Source organism: Arachis hypogaea, chromosome 16 (genome assembly GCF_003086295.3).
Source record: "Arachis hypogaea cultivar Tifrunner chromosome 16, arahy.Tifrunner.gnm2.J5K5, whole genome shotgun sequence".
NCBI classification, from domain to species: Eukaryota; Viridiplantae; Streptophyta; class Magnoliopsida; order Fabales; family Fabaceae; genus Arachis; species Arachis hypogaea.
In genome coordinates this window covers 125,854,719-125,874,898 of record NC_092051.1, presented here as the reverse complement: position 1 = coordinate 125,874,898, position 20,180 = coordinate 125,854,719, and the positions used below count along the sequence as shown (strand labels likewise).

Here is a 20,180-nt window from a genome sequence, read left to right as displayed (position 1 = left end):
TTTTGTTCGTATCGCAAGCTCGGTTTCTCCTTCCATGTGAATCCTAATTTTTTTCTTTCCTTTTCAATTCCTAATTTTTTCTCCTTTGCCATTCCTATATAGACAAAAAAACGTGAATTTTATTATTCCTATATAGACAAAAAAGCGTGAATTTTATTTTTTTCAAGAATACCAAATTTTACTTTTTCAAACAATCTGTATATATATATTTAATGAGAATTAAATAAATAAAAATAAAAGATAAATTTAAAAAAGAAATTTAGTCAAAAAAGATGAAGAAAAACTTACCAAATTCATCATGTAGGGATAATACGTAAAAAGAATTGAAAAAAAATAAAAGGTGGTTATTTGATCTATTCAAACAGATTTTTTTAAAAAAATATTTATATAAAATAAATTGATTTTTTTATCAAACCTGTTAGAAATCAGAAACTGAGAGAGTAATCTGAAAAGTGTATTATTGAGTGTGTTGAAAGGTACAATATACAATGGGTATTTATAGGTGCTAAATGAATCAAAGTAATAAAGACATAGAATCCTATAATTAATGTACAGATATGCTATATAAATATAGACGATGCTAATTGATCTAATTTGATTCTAATGATTCTCTAACATCCCCCCTCAAACTCAAGTGGGAGCTAAAGATACCAACTTGAGTTTGGATAACAAAATCCGAAAGCGAGTCGGATGATGAGCTTTCGTGAAGATATCAGCAGTCTGATCCAGTTTCCCAACAGCAATGAGACGAACAGCATCAATAAGGATACGTTGCCGAACAAAGTGACAATCAATCTCAATGTGTTTGGTGCGTTCATGAAACACATCATTATGGGCAATCTGAATAGCACTGCGGTTATCACAAAAAATATCAGTAGGGGACGACTGAGGAGCACCCAGATCTTCGAGAAGCCAACGAACCGGGATAACCTCAGCAGTGGTGTCAGCGAGGGCACGGTACTCAGCTTCTGTTCTTGAGCGAGCAGTGAATGTTTGCTTCTTAGCACGCCAAGAGATGAGAGCGTCGCTAAGAAACAAACAGTAACCAGTAGTAGAACGACGATCAGTGGGATCAACAGCCCAATTAGCATCAGAGTATGCCTGAAGGGTCAAAGAGGAATGGGCAGAAAAATAAAGGCCATGAAATAGAGTGCCTTTGACGTACCGAAGAATGCGAAGAACTGCCGCATAGTGAGTAGTACGAGGAGCTGACAAGAACTGGCTGAGAAAATGAACTGGATAGGCAATGTCTGGTCGGGTGATAGTCAAGTAGACGAGACCTCCAACTAACTGTCGATAAAGTGTCGGATTATCCAAAACAGCCCCATCCATAGGGGTAAATCGAACATTAGGCTCAAGAGGAGTAGACTCAGTGCAACTATCTGTAATCCTAGCACGAGCAAGAAGATCTGAAGCATACTTGGCCTGAGAGAGATAAATGCCATCATCTGTGGAGATGACCTCGAGACCAAGAAAATAGCTGAGAGAACCAAGATCCTTCATCTCAAAGGTACGGTGAAGTGAGGCCTTGAGATTAGAGATACCATCAACATCATCTCCAGTAATGATCATGTAATCAACATACAAAAGTAGAAGAACAACTCCACGTTCGCTTTTACGAATGAAAAGCGCATTCTCATGAGGACTAGAAATAAAACCAAGACTGCATATGGTAGTGCTGAACTTGTCAAACCATTCACGAGGAGCTTGCTTAAGTCCATAAAGTGCCTTGCGAAGGAGACAAACCTTACTGGAAGGACAAGGATATCCTGGAGGTGGTTTCATATAGACTTTCTTTTTCAAATCCCTATTAAGAAATGCATTCTTCACATCCATCTGACTGAGTGACCATCTTTCAACCGCAGCAATGGCAAGGAGAGCTCTAACAGACGTAAGGCGAGCAACAGGAGCAAAAGTCTCTTCATAATCAATACCATACTCGTGCGTACAACCTTGAGCAACCAAGCGTGCCTTATAACAGTCAATAGAGCCATCAAAGCGAGTCTTGATCTTGTATACCCATCTACTGCCCACAACTTCCTGATCAGAAGGAGGATCAACCAAATCCCAAGTGTGTACTTTTTCAAGTGCCTGTATTTCTTCCTACATTGCTTGTTGCTAATTTGGATTTGTGGAGGCTTCTCTGAATGACTTAGGTTCATGTTGATGAAGAATAGTAGAAAAGCAATGATAATCAAGAAGATGAAGAGGTGGATTCCTTACCCTAGAAGAACGAGTGGGAGGAGGAGGCATGATGCTAGGAGCGGGATCGCCGTCCGGACTGGAATCATCGGGAGATGGAGAAGGTGGAGGATCAGGAGCCTCGAGGGGTGGACTTGGGGTAGACCCTGTAGTATCATCACTAGGAAAGAGATCAATGTTTGGGTTAGTAAAAAACGGTGACGGAGTAGAAGGAATGGACTCAAAAGAGGAAAAACTAGAGAACATGTGATGCTCCCAGAAGACAACATGACGAGATATACGAATACGGCGAGAGATAGGATCCCAACAACGATAACCCTTATGTTCAGAAGCATAACCAAGAAAACAACACATGCGAGCCCGAGGTTCAAGCTTATTATGTTCATGAGGCTGAAGAAGGACAAAACATACACAACCAAAAACACGGAGAGAACTGTAATCGGGAGAAGTATGATAAAGATGCTCAAAGGGAGTAGTGTTACGAAGAACAGAAGAAGGGAGTTTATTGATAGCATGAATAGCAGTGAGGACAGCTTCACTCCAAGCACGCTTAGGACAGGAAGAGGAAATAAGCATCGCACGGACAGAGTCAAGAATATGACGGTGTTTACGCTCAGCTCTACCATTTTGTTGAGAGGTACCAGGACAAGAAAACTCGGACAAAGTACCCTGTTCAGCGAGAAAATTTAAAAGTTTGGAGTCACGATATTCCATAGCATTATCACGTCTGAGAATTTTAATGACCTTTGAAAACTGAGTTCGAACCATAGTGGCAAAGTTAATATAAATCTGAGACAACTCACAATGATTAGTCATCAAATAGACCCAAGTAAAACGTGAATAATCATCAATAAAGATGACAAAATATCGAGCCCCTCCCATAGAAGCGGTGGGAGCGGGGCCCCAAACATCATAATGAATAAGATCAAAAGGAGAGCATGCAATAGAGGAATTATTATTAAAGGATAAGGCAGGTTGTTTTGCAGTGCGACAAGAAATGCAATCTAAAGACTCATTTTGAACTTGACCTAAAACACCCGAAGATAGAAGAGGACGTAATTTTTCTAAGGAGCTATGGGCAAGACGACGGTGCCACAAGTGAAGAGTAGATGGAGAGGAAGCAGCACAGAGATTTGTAGAGGGAACATGAAGGTTCTCGAGCTCAAATAAGCGTCCGACCTTACATCCAGCCCGATGATCTTTCCCGTCCGACGATCCTACACACGACAACCAGAATTAGAAAAAATGACATCAAAACCAAGTTCAACAAGCTGACCGACAGAGATAAGATTAAAATTTAATTTTGGAATAAAATAAGCATCAGAAAGATGAATATTGGACTGTGAAATAGCCCCGTGATGTGTTGCATACAAGAGGGAACCATTAGCAGTGTTGATAGAAGGTGCATTTGTAGTGGGAGACAACGACGAAAAAAGATGACGCAAAGGAGACATATGATTGAAACAACCAGAATCAAAATACCATTTAGAATTACCTAGAGGGGTGGAAAGAGTAGCAGGGATATTACCAGAAAAGAAGAGAAGTTGCCTAAGAAGGGTTTCAATATCTGATGGAGAGACAGAAGGTGTGTTGAGAGATGTGGAAGAGGTGGACTCAGTAGCAGCAGCAGCAGTAGAGGCAGGTACATGCGGAGAGTTGTTGGGACGAGTTTGATACTTGTTCTGATCTGAGCGTGGTGGTCGAGTAGGACAAGTAGCAATCAAGTGACCCGAGAGCTTACAATAATGGCAGAACAGTTTCGGGCAGTTGGAGCCAATGTGGCCTTTTTGTTTGCACTTACGACATTCAATAGAAGGACAGTCGGAGAAGGAATGCCCAGGCCGATTACAGTTGCGACAGATTTTGCCCTTTCTGTCGGTGGCAGCAAAGACAGTTTCACTTTTAGAACGAAGCAATCCCAAGCGCGTTTCTTCAGACTTAAGACGAGGAAGAGCATCTTCAAGACTAGGCAAGGGATTCTGATGAAGAAGAGAAGCCTTGGCCAGCTCATAGTCATCAGTAAGTGCCATCAGAAATTGGATGAGACGTGTCCGGTTCCGATAATCCTCATATGCCTTAGCATCAGTGGGATCTTTAAGAACAGGCTCACAAGAGGTCAACTGATCCCAAATAATCTCCATCTGAGCAAGAAAATCAAAAATTGCTTGGCCACGTTCTTGCTTAAGGCTATGAAGTTCCTTAAGCAGTTGGTATTGATGAAAGAGATCAGAGATAGTGTAACGTTCCGCCAAATGATCCCATACCTCTTTAGCAGTTTTAAAATGGCCAAACAGGAAATGAATGCTAGGAGTAGAAGTGTTGCGGAACCAAGTGATAATCTGATAATTTTTACTATCCCAATCTTCTAATTTCTCTGCATAGTCCTTCTCCTTCTCAGCATCCTCCTTGGATTTGGAGGCACCATCTTTGGATATGTCAGTCACAGTTGGCTTAACAGGACAGGCAATATCACCAGTCACATATCGCCATAATTTTCACCCTTTAAGAAATCCTCGCATAGCTTCAACCCAATGTGCATAGTTGGAGCCATTAAGGATAACAGGGATAGGCTGAAAGACATCCGGTTTTTCCATAGTAATAGAAGAAATAGCAAAATGAAGAAGAAAACTGCAAATTCAGGGCAGAAAACGAGAAAACAGGGTGCGGAATCGGAAAGAGCTCACCAAAAAATCTTAGAGAGGGTCCCGCTTGTCCGCCACGTTAGCGCCACATCAGTGCCATGTCAGCAGTGACGTCAGCGCCACATCAGAGAAGCGAAGACACGTGGCGGCACCGGAGAGGAGCAAGAGAGACACGCTGGCAGTGAGCTGGACGCGGGTCAACGTCGGGTCAGGCCAAGTTGCGCGCGGGTCAACCAAGGAGCTTTGTGCGACACATGGCAGCGGGAGGAACGTCCGATCAGCGCCAAGATCTAACGGCTACTGAAGCTTCTGGAAGGAGAAACAATGGAGGTGGACAGCAAACTTCCGGTGGCGCGTGACGGCGCGTCTGGTGGCAGATGGCGGCGATCTTGGCGGCGTTGGAAAGCAATGCCGGAGGAGACGAACCAAAGCGTCGAAAACATATCGAAAAACGAGAAAAAAGAGGAACGGTCGGAGGAGAAAAATAAGAAGGGCTATGAACAAAAATTCATTGAAAAAAAAAAACTTTAGGCTCTTGATACCATGGTAGAAACCAGAGACTGAGAGAGTAATCTGAAAAGTGTATTATTGAGTGTGTTGAAAGGTACAATATACAAGGGGTATTTATAGGTGCTAAATGAATCAAAGTAATAAAGACATAGAATCCTATAATTAATGTACATATATGCTATATAAATATAGACGATGCTAATTGATCTAATTTGATTCTAATGATTCCCTAACAAAACCAAATAACACGTGTCAATAATCTAAAAACAGTTTTATGTGAAATTGACTACTGGTAAATTTTTACCTAATTTTGTAATATTTTTTCTAATAGGATATATGGAACATCGGATTGTATAATTGTTATTATTTTTCATCTTATCTTTTGTTATTTCTCTCTAAACTAACATAAACAAAAAACATCCAAAAAGTATCTAATGAGTAGTTGCCTTCATTCTCTCTGCCTTTTAGCCCTTTTTTCCTCTTGCTCCAGTCCTAGAATAGGCCAAATGGGTTCGAAAATGCTAATTTACATGCCAAAGTTAATGAGTCTTAAAATTTGTTTTGCATATTAGGCGTTTGTAAGTTCTTGCAAGAAATGGTATGTCAGAAAGGAAATTTATTGGAAGCAGATGTCACGATCTAGACATGCTAAGGAGATAGATAAAAACACTAGTTACTTTCACAATATTGCTTCAGCTTGGAGGAGGAACAATCGGATTGATGCCTTAAGACTCCATGGAAGATTAGTGAGGAATCAAGCCCGGATCAAGGTAGCTATAAGGGATTTCTATAAGGACTTGTACCATCAGGAGACAGCACCAAATATGGGATTTCAGGATGGGCTGGTAAGGCAAATAACTGAAGAGGAGGCAGCAGAGCTAGAGTGGATACCAAGTGCTGAAGAAATAAAGACTGCAGTGTGGGATTGTGAGTCATCAAAAGCACCAGGGAGCGATGGGTATAACATGAATTTTATCAAGAAATGTTGGGCAGAAGTTGTGAGGGAATTCACGGAAGCAGTGTTGGGATTCTTTCACTCAGCTATGCTGCCAAGGGGCTCTAACGACACCTGGGTGGCGTTGGCACCGAAATTTGTTGGAGCCACATAAATTAAGGACCTTCGGCCGATTAGTATGGTGGGCTATGTATACAAGGTCATATCTAAGGTGCTAGTCCGGAGGATGAGGCATGTGATGCCAGGACTAGTGGGCGAGACTCAGAGTGCTTTTGTATAGGGCAGGAAAATCCATGACGGGGCTTTGATAGCTTGTAAAACTGTACAGTGGTTGAAGTCAAGAAAAAGGAGCTCAGCAATAATTAAATTGGATTTCCAAAAAGCGTATGATAGGGTCAGATGGAGTTTCGTGGATATAGTGCTGCAGAAGATGGGCTTTGGACATAGGTGGCGAGAGTGGATTAAGGAGTGTGTATGTTCTACGTCTATGTCAGTTCTTGTTAATGGAACTCATACTAAACCTTTCAAAATAGAGAGGGGACTACGACAAGGAGGTCCTTTGTCTCCCTTTCTATTTGTCCTAGTTGTTGAAGTTCTTCATAGGATGATTGGAGAGGCGGTGAGGAATGGGCGCATATGTCCACTCTTGGTGGGACGAGATCACATTGAATTATCGCATCTACAGTTTGCAGACAACACTATACTCTTTTGCCCTCTAGAGGAAGAGACTATACGGAATTACAAGCGTCTTCTCCGCTGCTTCGAACTGATGTCTGGGTTGAACATTATTTTTGAGAAGTCCAGTTTCATTCCGATTAATTGTGAACAGCGTTGGGGGCGGAAGATGTGTCGCCTGCTAGGATGTAAGGAGGCCTCCCTCCCTGTTCGGTATCTTGGCATATCCTTGGGAGCGAATTCGAGGCTAGTGAAGCCATGGAAACCAGTGATTGATAAGGTGGAAGAAAAGCTTAGTCTGTGGAAAGCCAAGACTCTCAATAAAGTGGGTAAGTTGGTTCTCATAAAATCTGTTCTTAACAGCTTGCCTATATACTATCTAAGCTTGTACAAGTTGCCTAAGGCTGTAGCGGAGAAGTTGATAGCCTTACAAAGACTGTTCTTGTGGAGTAAAGAGGAGGGGAGGACCGGTATGCCACTTGTGAGATGGGAGGTAGTGATGGCTCTGAAAAAGGCGGGTGGGTTAGGAGTGGGAGATGCAGTGCTTCGGAATACGGCCCTTCTGTTTAAATAGTGGTGACGATTTTTGAAAGAGGACTGCCCCTTATGGAAGAAAGTATTGTGTTCTTGTAATAGCATGAGCCCTGCTGAGATGCTGCGTGGGCAGCCTATGCCTCAAAGAGGGGGGCCATAGAAGGATATATGTCAGCTTCGAATAAAGGAACCACAGATAAGGGAGAAGATGATCAGAGGCCTGTCAATGGACGTAGGGAATTGCAGAACAACTCGATTTTGGGAAGATGTCTGGCTACCTAGTGGGGTCTTGAAGGAGATGTTTCCAAGACTGTTCTCGATCTCAAACCTTAAAAGATATGTTATTGGGGACTGTGGGTTTTGAGATTGATTAGAGTGGATATGGAGCTTCCAGTGGAGGAGACCGCTGTTTCAATGGGAACTGGAGCTTTTGAACCAACTCCATGAGATCTTACTGACAGTAAAGCTATCAACTGAGAGAGAGGATAGGGTCATCTGAAAATTTGATAGAACTGGTATTTTCTCGACTAAATTCTTTATACAGGTGATGCAAGAAGCGGTCCGCCTGGAGGAAATAACGAGCTATAGCTTTACTAGTGCTGTTTGGAGGGGCTTCGTCCCGCACAGGGTTGAACTGTTTACTTGATTTGTGTTGATTGAGAGGGTGAGTACTAAAGAACGACTATCCAAACTAGGTGTTATTGGTCAGAGTGATAATATGTGTGCTTTATGCAGTAAGGCTGTTGAGTCCGCTTTTCATTTGTTTATTGGTTGCGAGATCACTTGGCAGGTGTGGAGCGCGTGGCTGTTCGCCCTTGGAAGGTCATGGACCATACCAGGTACACTGAAGCAACACTTTGAGAGTTGGACGCATGCGGCACAGAGAAAGTTTGAGAGAAAGAGGTGGTTGGTTGGATTCTTTACTGTCATTTGGGCAATTTGGCTAGAGAGGAATGATCAAGTTTTCGATAACCATGGCTCAGGAGTCGTCGAAATAATCAACAAGTCCTTCATGTTCTCTGATGAGTGACTTGGTGGTGCTCCCTTTGGTTGTTGATGGCAATGCCGAAGATGACGAGAGGTTGATACAACTCTTGGGGTTGTTAGTAATGTTTGTAATTTGAGATTTACTTATGTTCTTGACTCAAGTTGCTCCACTGTGCTGTGTTGAGCGCGTTTTAATTCCAAAAAAAATGCATGTTATTTTAAAATTCTATATCTTAACTTTTTAATGCTGTTGGACCGTATGGTTTGACTCTCTAATTCAAGTTAATAAGCATAAAGAGATCAGAATTGCATACAAAATATTTTTATTATCAAAATTTGGTTGTGAATTTTTACCTAAAATTGTTAAAACTGAAAAATGTGATTAACATAAAAGTTTATAAATCGAATTTTTCTTTTCAATGACTCTAAATTTAATCTAATACAATTATTATAGCTTTTTGTGATGCATGTTACCTTATCTAAATACCATACATTTCAATACAAAAACTCAAAACTTTCGCACTTGTTGTTAATGTTACAAGTATGAGAAGTGTATGAAATTAGTCTCACATCAAAGAAAGCAAGAAAGAGTGAGAAGTTAGTCTGCCAAATTTTAAAAAAAAATAATAAAATTAATTAAAATTAATAAATTAATGATTAAATTAGTTTACAAAAAATAAATTATTTTAAATTTATTTTTAAATATTTTTAATCAAATTAGTTCTTTAAATATTACAAATTAATCAGATTTATTTTTCAATCACTTTATTAACAGTTTTTGTCAATAATTCATGATGTAGAATGATAATTGACAGTATACATAACATATAACATATTCAATTAGATACTGACTAGATATATTTATAAAAATTTATCAATTTAGTTTCAAGGTTGTCTTGAATTAGGATTTATGTAATTAAAAAAGTAGACTAAATTCAGAGATTTTCATAAACATATTTAGTTATAGTTCAATTAGACATGCTAGGTGTCTTGTATGTTGTCAATTAACATTCTACGTCATGCATTGTTGATGAAAATTATTAATCAAGGTTTTGAAAATCGAACCGGACCGACTGGTTTAATTGGGTTAGTAAAAAACCGGTCATCTAACCAGTCCGGTCCATTCCTAAAAATATTTTGCAAAAAACGATAAAAAATCGATCGAACTGGTGTTTAACCGCCAAACTGGCCGGGTTTTTACAAGTGCTGGTTTTCCCAAAAGCCACCAAACGGCGTCGTTTTGATGCTGAGGGAAAAAAATAAAGAGAAAGCTGAAGTGCTGAACAAGCGAACCCTACCCAATACCCAACCAATTCGAAGACACACTCCCCTCCTCAACCATATTTTCTCTTCCACCTTCCTCCAACAAACTCCACCGTGCACTACCACAATCGACGCTGGAGCCAAGAGAGGATCGAAGCAACTATTACCGTCGCGGATCGAAGCAGTTGTCAACGGCATCATTGTCTTGAACTCTGAAGCTTCTGGCGTTGGCATCGTCTGGTCGTCCTGGTCGTCGGCTTCTATTAACATCGTCGTCAGGCATCTGGTCGTCGTCATCTAGCCTTCTGTGCTCTCCCGCGGTGAGTTCTTGGGTTTTTGTTTTTCAATTAATTTTTTTTATTTGGTGAATTAACGGTATAAATTGGGTTCTTGAGTTCTTGGATTTTTGTTTCTTTCAATTAATGGTAAACTTTTAATGAATAATTTATGATGTGAAATTGTAAAATTTTAAATTTTATCCTGTTAAAAATTATTGAATTTAAATATTTAAAATTATATATTAAATTTTTAATAATTTTATTCAATATTTAATTAAACCAATTAAACTCTGGTTAAATTTCGGTTGAACCAGTAAACTAGTGAACCAGTTGTCTCATCGGTTCATTGATCGGTCCGGTTCTCGCAACCTTACTATTAATGGAGCAATAGAAAGATAAACCTAATTAATTTATAATCTTTGAATGACCAATTTGATTGAAAAAAAATTTTTAATGAATAATTTGACTATTAATCCTAAAATAGTAAAATTAATCTAAAAAATGATAATTAAAAAATCAAATACAAATAAAAATGATCAAAATACAACATAATTTTTTTCATAATCTTTTTCTAAATTTTCAACTTTAAAAAAATTGTTCATAATAATATGCACTAATAAAATCATATTATTTTAATAAATAAATTATATAATTTGAGCACATATATGGGTGTAAAATAAAATAAATAAAGTAAATAATAAAAATAATTAAAAAATAAAAAATATATTTAAAAATTATATAATTATGTTAATTTTTGTAACACAAATCACTCTTTTATACAAAAAAGAGGTAAATACCAAATCGGTACTCGAAAGATTCTGACATTAACAAAATAGTCCCTAAAAAATTTTAAAATTTGACAAGTCTGTCCCTGAGCTCGTCAAAGCAAATTTTCGGCAACTATAATGCTGACATGGCCACCGTATTTTAGTGACCTGGCAAACCACTTCCAAACCCTAATCCCTCCCTCCCCAATGTAGACTCCCCCTCCATCTCCCTCCCCATCGCAACCCTCCTCCATCCCTCTCCCTCCCACCGCAGCCCTCTTCCCAACGCACACTTCTCCTCCCTCTCCCCTCCTTAACGCACACTCACCCTTCCTTCCCTCAACACCACCACAACTTCCACAAGGACCTAAAACCCGGTGCCTTAACCCTCTCTGTCGTACTTCTCCTCCTTCCTCCTCGTTGCATACGTTGCAGGACACTGCTGCCGCTTCCACTGATAGTTTTCCATTTTTCGTTGCCAGGATCTACGGACCTCGCTGTCCAATTGAAAATGTTGTTTCGTTTATGATTTTCTTGTTTTAGAGGCGGTTACATGTGCAGAGGAGCAGCGCAATTGAGGTGCTGAGGGGATGTAGTTGTTTCAGGTCTTGTTGTGACTCTGATGATAGTGGCGGTGGTCCTTGATGGTACTCTTATCGTTGAGGTTGTTGTTGTTGCGAGTGATGATGTTGAGGGAGGAAGAGGGAGTATGCATTGGGGAGGGAGCTGTGATGGGGAAGGAGAAGGAAGGAGGGAGTGTGTGTTAGGGTTAGGGGCTGCGATGGGAGGGAGAGGGAAGGGGGACTGTGATGGAGAGGGAAAGGGAAGGGGGAGTGTGCGTTGGGCGGCTTTGATACAGAGGGAGAGGAAGGGGGTTGCGTTGGGTAGGGGGAGGGCTACGATGGGGAGGGAGATGGAGGGGGAGTCTGCGTTCGAGAGGGAGGGATTAGGATTTGGGGGGTGGTTCGCCGTAATACGGTAGCCATGTCAGCATTGTACTTACCGGAAATTTACTCCGGTGAATTTGGGGATATACTTGTCAAAGTTTAAAATTTTTTAAGGACCATTTTGTTAATAACAAAAATCAAATACTATTTTATCTTTGGATACCAATTTAGTATTTACCTCTACAAAAAAAAAAAAAAAGAAACTTAGCCCAATAAACCCACCCCATCCAAAACTTGCAAATTTGGTATTTTTTAATTTAGTTATCTTTTTTTGTGGGTTCGACAAGTCTGACCGACGAATTCAGCCCGTTTTGCCACCAAATGCAATTCAAAAAGTTAAGGATAAAACTAAAAATTGGATACTACCTGCTAATCATCATATATAAATGTGCCCTATAATCTCTGCACTAACCACTCATCATCCCCTTAACAATTAAATATCTATTGTTTCCAAATATTTTGTCCCCTACAGTTTTAAAAGTTTGATTTACACAATAATAAAAAACACAATTAGAGGATTTCTATGATTTTCCGGACTAAGAATGGAGAACAGAGCCAGCCATCCTCATCTCCATAACTTTCTTGTGAGAATTGGAGTGCAAGTAACTTACAAAAGTAGGACTCTTTGCTGGCCTATACTCAGGTAACAACCTACCAGATTTGTACCTCACCCCACATGCATTGCATAGCGTCTTTGGACCTAATGGTCCTGCCCTCCACTGTGGGGTCCTCTGTGCCAAACAATGTGTGCACCTTCTTGGCATTGGATTCTCACCATTATTGTTATTATTATTATTATTGTTATTCCCACCATCACCATCTTCCTCTGCCTCAGAGCACTCTTCAAGACTCACAAGACTTCCCCTCTTCATCACCACCGCCCCCTTTTCGCCACCGCCGTCTTTGTCGTCGTCGTCGCCGTCTTTGGCTATTACATCTTTCTCACTATCCTTCTTCTGCTGCTTTGGCAAAACAAAGAGTTCACTATCCGCTAACCAATAAGTTTGTTTTAACAGAGGAGGGTCTGAAATCAAGGGCTCGTCATTTTGGTGTGACCAAATGCTGAAAGGAGTTTTGGTTCTTCGTCTGTTGGTAACTGCTGAGAGCCTCTTTCTTTTGCTTCTAGCCTTACTAGGGACTGAAAAGTTTTGTAGTGAGGAATCATTGTTGTTGTTTTGCTTCAGTAGTGCGGTTGAAGAAGGGTTCTTGTTGGAGGAGCAGGTAGTTATGGTGGTGGTGGTTGTGGCCTCAACACTCTTTGAAGGTCCCAATATATAGCTTGGTGGGTTTGAAAAGCATTCTTCAACAAACACTGATAACCATTCCAACCCAACATCCACTTCCTGCTCATTTTTTATTTTCAAATTTGGAACCAAAATAATATGTGAGAAGTTAGGTGTAAGAAATTGGAAGAATAAAACAGAAAGCAATATAAACTGTTAAGCAGTTAAACACACTAAGAAAATTTTAGAGTTCACTTAAACTCGTATAGTTGTAAGAGTTTTGATAGCTTTGACGTATACAATTGATAGATTGCATTAAAGTTTCAGACTTGGTAAAAAGGTTATAGTGGGTGGCAAGAAAAAAGAAAAAAAAAAAGATCCCTTTTTTTAAAGATGAAGAAAGAGTAATTTACCGTGTTCTGAGCAGAGAAGAGGTCATCAAGGGTGGTTGAAGAAGTAGAAAGCTTTGAGCAAGAAGCAGGGTCAGCAACAAGCAGCACTTGTTGCTCTTTCTGGAACTCACCCTCCATGTTCATCCACAAAGTTAAAAGAAGAAAGAGTTTAATAACACAAGAAGTGGTATGTGATAATAAAAGAGAGAAAGGAACAAAATTGGTGTTGCTGTTGCAAGAGTTTTTACAACTCCTCAACCCGGATAATTACTTCTCCTTGCATCAAGTGCTCTCTCTTTATTATGGACCTTGGATTTTTGTCGGCAGATAAAAGGTTAAAGAGACTTATTAAATAAAAATAAATAAAATAAAACAAATCAAATTCAATCAATCAGAGAGAGCGCGCGCGCTAACATCCCTATCCCAGGCAGACATATGTCAATCCCTGTCTCTCATATTACATTAACCTTGTTTACCCAAAAATCTCCTTTTTTTTTAATTTTCTATTTTATTTCCCAATTCCCAGGCCAATTGTATCTAAAAGACGCAATTCAAATTCTCTAACCAACCAGTAAATTAATTACTACTAGCCTAACTTAAGTTGGTTCTCAAAATCTTATTTTTATTTATGGTTTAATTACTCCGTTGGTTTTATAATTTTGTAAAATTTTTAATTAAGTCTTTATACTTTTTTTTTTTAATTGAGTCCTTGCACCAAATTTTTTTTAATTAGATTCCTACATTTTTTTTTTTATTTAGATCCCTATACCAATTCTTTTTTTTAGTTGGATCTCTATAAAATTAAGCCAATTACTACTAAGAGAGACTTAATTGAAAAAAAAATAGTACAGGGACCCAATTAAAAAGAAAAAAAGTATAGAGACCTAATTGAAAATTTCACGAAACTATAGAGACCAACAGAGTAATTAAACCTTTATTTATTTATGAATAAACTACCAAAAATACATTTAAATAATTTTGTCGCCGACAAAAATGCATTCGAATTTTACTATCGACAAAAATGTTCTCAAATAATTTTAAAGCGCAACAAAAATATTAAACATTAAATATGTATTTCTCAAAAAATACTTTAGAGATTAAATTTTGATACGATTTTTTACAAACATAATTAGAAAAATGAGATATTATTATTAAAAATTGTCTAATATTTTTATCCTTAAAATTTAGGGATTAAAACTTGAATTTTTTCAAAATCAGAAGTAACAGATAGTTATACAATATAAAAAAATTAATTATATTTATATAGTATGTAATTTGAAAAATAATTAAAAATTTAATTATATATTGTATAAATATAGTTGGTCATTTTATAACGTGTAACTATCTGTTACTTCTGACTATGAAAAAAATTCAAGTTTTAATCCATGTACCATTTTGGAGGACTATACTTTATATTAACTTTTTTAACATTAACAGTTCCGGTAATGATTTTTTAGATGCTAATAAGTCAAAAGATGATTTTTAATGAATTTTTAAAAATTGTTTATTGTTTTATTAAATTCATAAGTTTATAAAAATGTAGATTTCTTAGAATTTGAACTGAAACACAAAAGTTGAATTTCTATTTTTATTCGTTTTGAATTTTTTTTATATTTTATTTGATTCCAAATGAGGTATATCCTAATTGATATTTATGTTTTAAAGTTACTTTTAACTTTAAAATGGTAAATGTCAATAATTTTGTACAAATAGTAAATTGAATCAGCTTAATTTAATTTAGTTTATATGTATTGTTCAATAGTAAATCAAATATATAAATCAAATTTAATTGATTCAATTTACATAAATATGCAAACGAAATATGCATATAAGTTGTTTTATTTTAGATTATTAATATAATAATATTAATGATCATTTAATTATTTATGTAATTTACCCTATTATTTATATACCTTACTTTTTTATACTTTCATTATTTGTTTATATATTAAAATAATGGACTATTTTAATAAGCTTTCAAAATTTCAGACACCAAATTAGAGATTACTCCCTTATTTATTCATTGTTACCTTTGACATAGAAAAAGAATACACTATACAAATATTTTTCTTCATGAGAAGAAAATGTGTTTTATTTCTTTTTCAGATTTTCTCCTCTGCTTTGAGGGTAAGTGAGATATTGAATGTTACGGTGCAGTTAGCTTTTGCAGAGAGAAGGACATCTCTGTTTCTTCACTTTTACTTTGCATTTCAAAAGATGCATTGGAAGAGTCCAAGTAACACGGGTCAGGGTGCACAGTCTTTGCCAGTGTGCTTTATTTGCAGTTGTTTAGATTCATCAAATAAAACAAGAAATGTTGTTTATTTCAGACCCCTTCTCCAAAATCTTTCAAAAAATACTTTGGCAAGTTATATAAAATAAAATAAGTATATTAGATGTATATTAATATATTAGGTGTATATTAAAATTAATTATTAAAATTAAATATTAATACAAAATATATACTAAAATATAAAATATATATTAAAAAATTAAATAATTTATATATTTATATATAATATATCGTGACTAATTTTAGTATATAAATAGTATTTTAAAAAATAAAAAATACAAAATTAAGCATTGTTATCTTTTTTTATTATTACTAGTTTCATTTCCTGTGCTTAGTATGAAAATTTGAATTATAATCTTAAATAAATATTATTTGATATAAATATAAATTAATTTATTTTGAAATTATTGATAATATATATTTTTTATATGTAAATAATAATATTTAATTTATAATTTATAAAAGAATTCATTTATTATCTACTTTTTTTTGTAAAATTATAGTACGTAAAAATAGTGATATTATTTTATTATTTAAAAATTTACCCATATTTTTTTATATAATTAACTTAGATAATAATTTATACTATTACTTTTCTACTAACAAAAATTGCAGCTTATACTATTCACATTTTTTATAATACTAATAAGTAAAAAAGTATTGGTACTATTATTTTTATTATCTTAGATAATAATTTAAGTTACTTATTTTATATACAAAATAATATAATAGCATCTTATTATTTAAACTTCTTTACATACTAATACGAAAAGATAAAAAAGTTATGCAATAAATCATATATTATATAAAATTAAATGATTTATACAACTGTATGTCCATTGTAAAAATATCAAAACAATAATTTATCATACAAAATAGTTTTAGATATGTGAGTAATTATTGTTATTTTTTTATTATATTAGTAAATAATATTTAAAATTAAAATATAAAGAAAAAAAGATAATTAGAATATTTTTTTAATTTGAATAAAAAAATTTTATCAATATATTTAATTTTTATATATACTAAATGGATATAATGTTTAATAATATTGTATTTATTACAGAAATGACTTAAAATATTAAGGCTTGGTTTCGTAAAGTATTTACTTTCCAAAAATATTTTATAAAAGCTAATTTTTAAAAGATGACTTTTTAAAAGTTGTAGCATTTATATTTGGCAAATCAAATTAAAAATAGCTTTCAATAAACACAAGTAACAATAATTGTATTTGATAAAATAGCTTTTAAAATTTAAAAATACTATAATAGACATAAATGTGAGCATTAAATTTGAAAATTAGTTAACATGTGAGGTTATATTAGACTTTTAAACTTTGAAAAACTCTACTTTAAGTGTTTTCAAATGTACACTGATCTTTTAAAAGTTGCAAGTATAAGCACAGGATCTTTTTAATTTACCAAATACAAAATGAAAAATTTGAACTTTTAAAAAGTACAAGTACCTCTTCGAAAAGTTTTACCAAACCAAGTCTAACTTAAAATACACCTAGATCTAGTAAGACTCCAAGCAGGTAGGACCAACCTAGGACCAATATTCGAGTCTCAAATCTGACCTAGGTTCATTACAATCCAGTTGAAGTCCACGCTTCTTCTCTCAAATTAGCTCGGGTTAGATCTTCGTTTGGATCTCTTGTCCCTCGTTCTCATTTGAAAAAAATGCCATGTGTCTTCTTCTCATTTTTTTTTTGTAAATTCTCATTTAATTTATTTCCTCCGTAAAGGTAGATACTCACAAATATCTATAAATATTCTTTAAAAATTTTTTGTAAATAAAAATTAACAAAAAAAAGCTTAATATAATCATCATAAAAAAATCAATTCAACGTAATAGAACACAATTCATAAACATATTCATTATAAAAAAAATTAAAACAAAATAACATAAAAACATTTTCAAACATAATAACAATATAATTTTTTGGGGTAAGATCAAACAATGTTATGATGTCAGAACCTTGTCCTGACTCGAAGCTATATTGCTCCATAGTTGAAGCATTACAGTACTTACTATGACTCGACTTGATCTTTTTTTTTTTTTTCAACAGTCTCGCAATTTATACATAATCCAACTTTCAACCAACGGAAGGCAATAAAAAGGATATTACGATACTTGAAAGGTATGGTAAGTAATGGTATTGTATTTTCGAAATGCGCTTTATTTCAAACTTCTTGGATTCGCAGATGCAAACTGGGCGAGTGACTTCGATGATTGGCGCTGAGTAACAGGTTACTGTGTATATCTTGGCTCAAACCTCATTTTCTAGAAGTGTTAGAAGCAATCTAAAGTTAGTCACAGTAGCACAAAGGATGAGTATAGGGCTTTAGCCTCAGTTCAATCAGAATTAGTCTCAATCCAGTAATTACTGTCAGAACTTGATGTACCACAAGTGATAGCTCCAACAATTTGTTATGACAATCAGAGCGTATATATGCTAGCAATGAATCCAGTTCTTCATAGCCGTTGCAAATATCTCGAATTGGACTTTCACTCTAAGGGAGATGACTAATAACAAGGAGTTGTATGTGATAAATATCCCTGCTCTTATCATCTAACCACTTTGATGTGTCCAAGGCCAAACTTAGGGCCAATAACTTACTTTCCCAAATTTGGAGGGGGGTTGTTAGCAGTATAGCTGATAAGGATAGTATTAATTAAGAGAGTAGTTAATAAATCAAGATGTTGATTTTAGTCATGGCTCTGCTTATATAATGCAAAGTTGTGCGTCAGTGTATACACATTCATTTCATGCAATAATATACAATTAGTATTCTTTCTCTTTAGCATTGTTACCCTTTTAATCTCTTTGGAAATATCATACAAATAAATAATAGGATAAATACTAAATTAGAAAACATGAACCCATGAGTATCATACAAACCATCCAGGATAGATACACACTAGGAGTCCATCTATTCCATCAACATTATCAACCTAAAAACTCTCACACTACCCTGACCAAGGTTCGTACTAAGTCCAACTTTTTTGCTTAAACTTCCAAGACCCTGCATGCAACCAACCTACAGACACATAGAATACAGGATATTAGCAATTAACAAGCAATTCACCTAAAATTAAGAAACACATATATTCACATATAGCCTATAGGTAATATATAATCAATTAGAGATACCCAAACAATACAAACAAATGCATTTAATGAATGATCATTAACTCACGTGTCGATTTTATGTAAAACTCGATAACATCAACAACCTTTGCCGAATTATCTTTCTATCTTACTTCTCACAAGAGGAAACAAAAATTTCGTAGAAGCCTGAAAAACACATTCTTATGTGAGATACCCTCATCACCTTTTCTATAACTATCTAGAGATTATTGCGTTTTTGATAACCCTTACTATTCGAAAGAATCTGTGGACAATACGAGACCACCATCCTATGAAACATCAATAATATTAAGTAAGAGGGATTAAAACCCATTTTCATGCCTTAACCATAAAAACTCAATAAACTTATCCGTACACTTTAGAGGAGTCATAATTTGACCCATAATCAATAACATTTCTCATGAATTGAACTTAGGAAGTCTAATACACTAATATTTTTGTAATCTCGTTCAGTATTTTATTCATAACCCTTCCACTCCACCTATTCGTACAAGCACTACCAAAAATAAGGGGTTTAGCCACGGAAAAAATTCGTGGCTAAACTCCAAAAAAACTGTGACAATTATACTTTTGCAACAAATGAACATCAGTGGCTAAAGTGGACGACGCGTTTTTAATTAGCCACACTTTTTATTCTAATAGTCATGATTTAACACCCGTGAAGATATTTTGTTAGCTACAACTTTAACACATTTAGACACTCTTTTTCGTGGCAAATAAAAGGATGCATGTCACACTTTATCCGAAACAAAATTGACCAGGCCGGGTTTTTTTCTATAACTATCTAGAGATTATTGCGTTTTTGATAACCCTTACTATTCGAAAGAATCTGTGGACAATACGAGACCACCATCCTATGAAACATCAATAATATTAAGTAAGAGGGATTAAAACCCATTTTCATGCCTTAACCATAAAAACTCAATAAACTTATCCATACACTTTAGAGGAGTCATAATTTGACCCATAATCAATAACATTTCTCATGAATTGAACTTAGGAAGCCTAATACACTAATATTTTTGTAATCTCGTTCAGTATTTTATTCATAACCCTTCCACTCCACCTATTCGTACAAGCACTACCAAAAATAAGGGGTTTAGCCACGGAAAAAATTCGTGGCTAAACTCCAAAAAAACTGTGACAATTATACTTTTGCAACAAATGAACATCAGTGGCTAAAGAGGACGACGCGTTTTTAATTAGCCACGCTTTTTATTCCAATAGTCACGGTTTTAACACCCGTAGAGATATTTTGTTAGCTACAACTTTAACACATTTAGACACTTTTTTTCGTGGCAAAATAAAAGGATGCATGCCACACTTTATCCGTAACAAAATTGACCAGGCCGGATTTTTTT

At 35.6% G+C, this 20,180-nt stretch overlaps 2 protein-coding genes across 2 annotated transcripts; both read right to left on the bottom strand.

Moving 5' to 3' along the window:
- Positions 1-3,419: 3,419 nt before the first annotated feature.
- LOC140180216 (uncharacterized) lies at positions 3,420-4,796 on the bottom strand. The gene is made up of 2 exons (XM_072220660.1): positions 4,731-4,796; positions 3,420-4,652 (listed from the first exon to the last, which is right to left on the bottom strand). The coding sequence occupies exons 1-2, from the start codon at positions 4,794-4,796 to the stop codon at positions 3,420-3,422; spliced, it is 1,299 nt and encodes a 432-aa protein (XP_072076761.1).
- Positions 4,797-12,186: 7,390 nt separating this feature from the next.
- On the bottom strand, positions 12,187-13,885 carry LOC112754898 (uncharacterized). The gene is made up of 2 exons (XM_025802697.3): positions 13,397-13,885; positions 12,187-13,103 (listed from the first exon to the last, which is right to left on the bottom strand). The coding sequence occupies exons 1-2, from the start codon at positions 13,517-13,519 to the stop codon at positions 12,297-12,299; spliced, it is 930 nt and encodes a 309-aa protein (XP_025658482.1). The 5' UTR covers positions 13,520-13,885; the 3' UTR covers positions 12,187-12,296.
- Positions 13,886-20,180: the final 6,295 nt, after the last annotated feature.

What these genes read in the sequence shown, in the direction of transcription:
- LOC140180216 (XM_072220660.1), bottom strand. Translation starts at nt 4,796, where the DNA reads ATGGAAAAACCGGATGTCTTTCAGCCTATCCCTGTTATCCTTAATGGC. An exon ending in GCTCCAACTATGCACATTGG is followed by an intron (nt 4,653 to 4,730) that starts GTTGAAGCTATG and finishes TGTCCTGTTAAG; the next exon opens with CCAACTGTGACTGACATATC.
- LOC112754898 (XM_025802697.3), bottom strand. Translation starts at nt 13,519, where the DNA reads ATGAACATGGAGGGTGAGTTCCAGAAAGAGCAACAAGTGCTGCTTGTT. An exon ending in TCTTCTCTGCTCAGAACACG is followed by an intron (nt 13,104 to 13,396) that starts GTAAATTACTCT and finishes AAAAATGAGCAG; the next exon opens with GAAGTGGATGTTGGGTTGGA.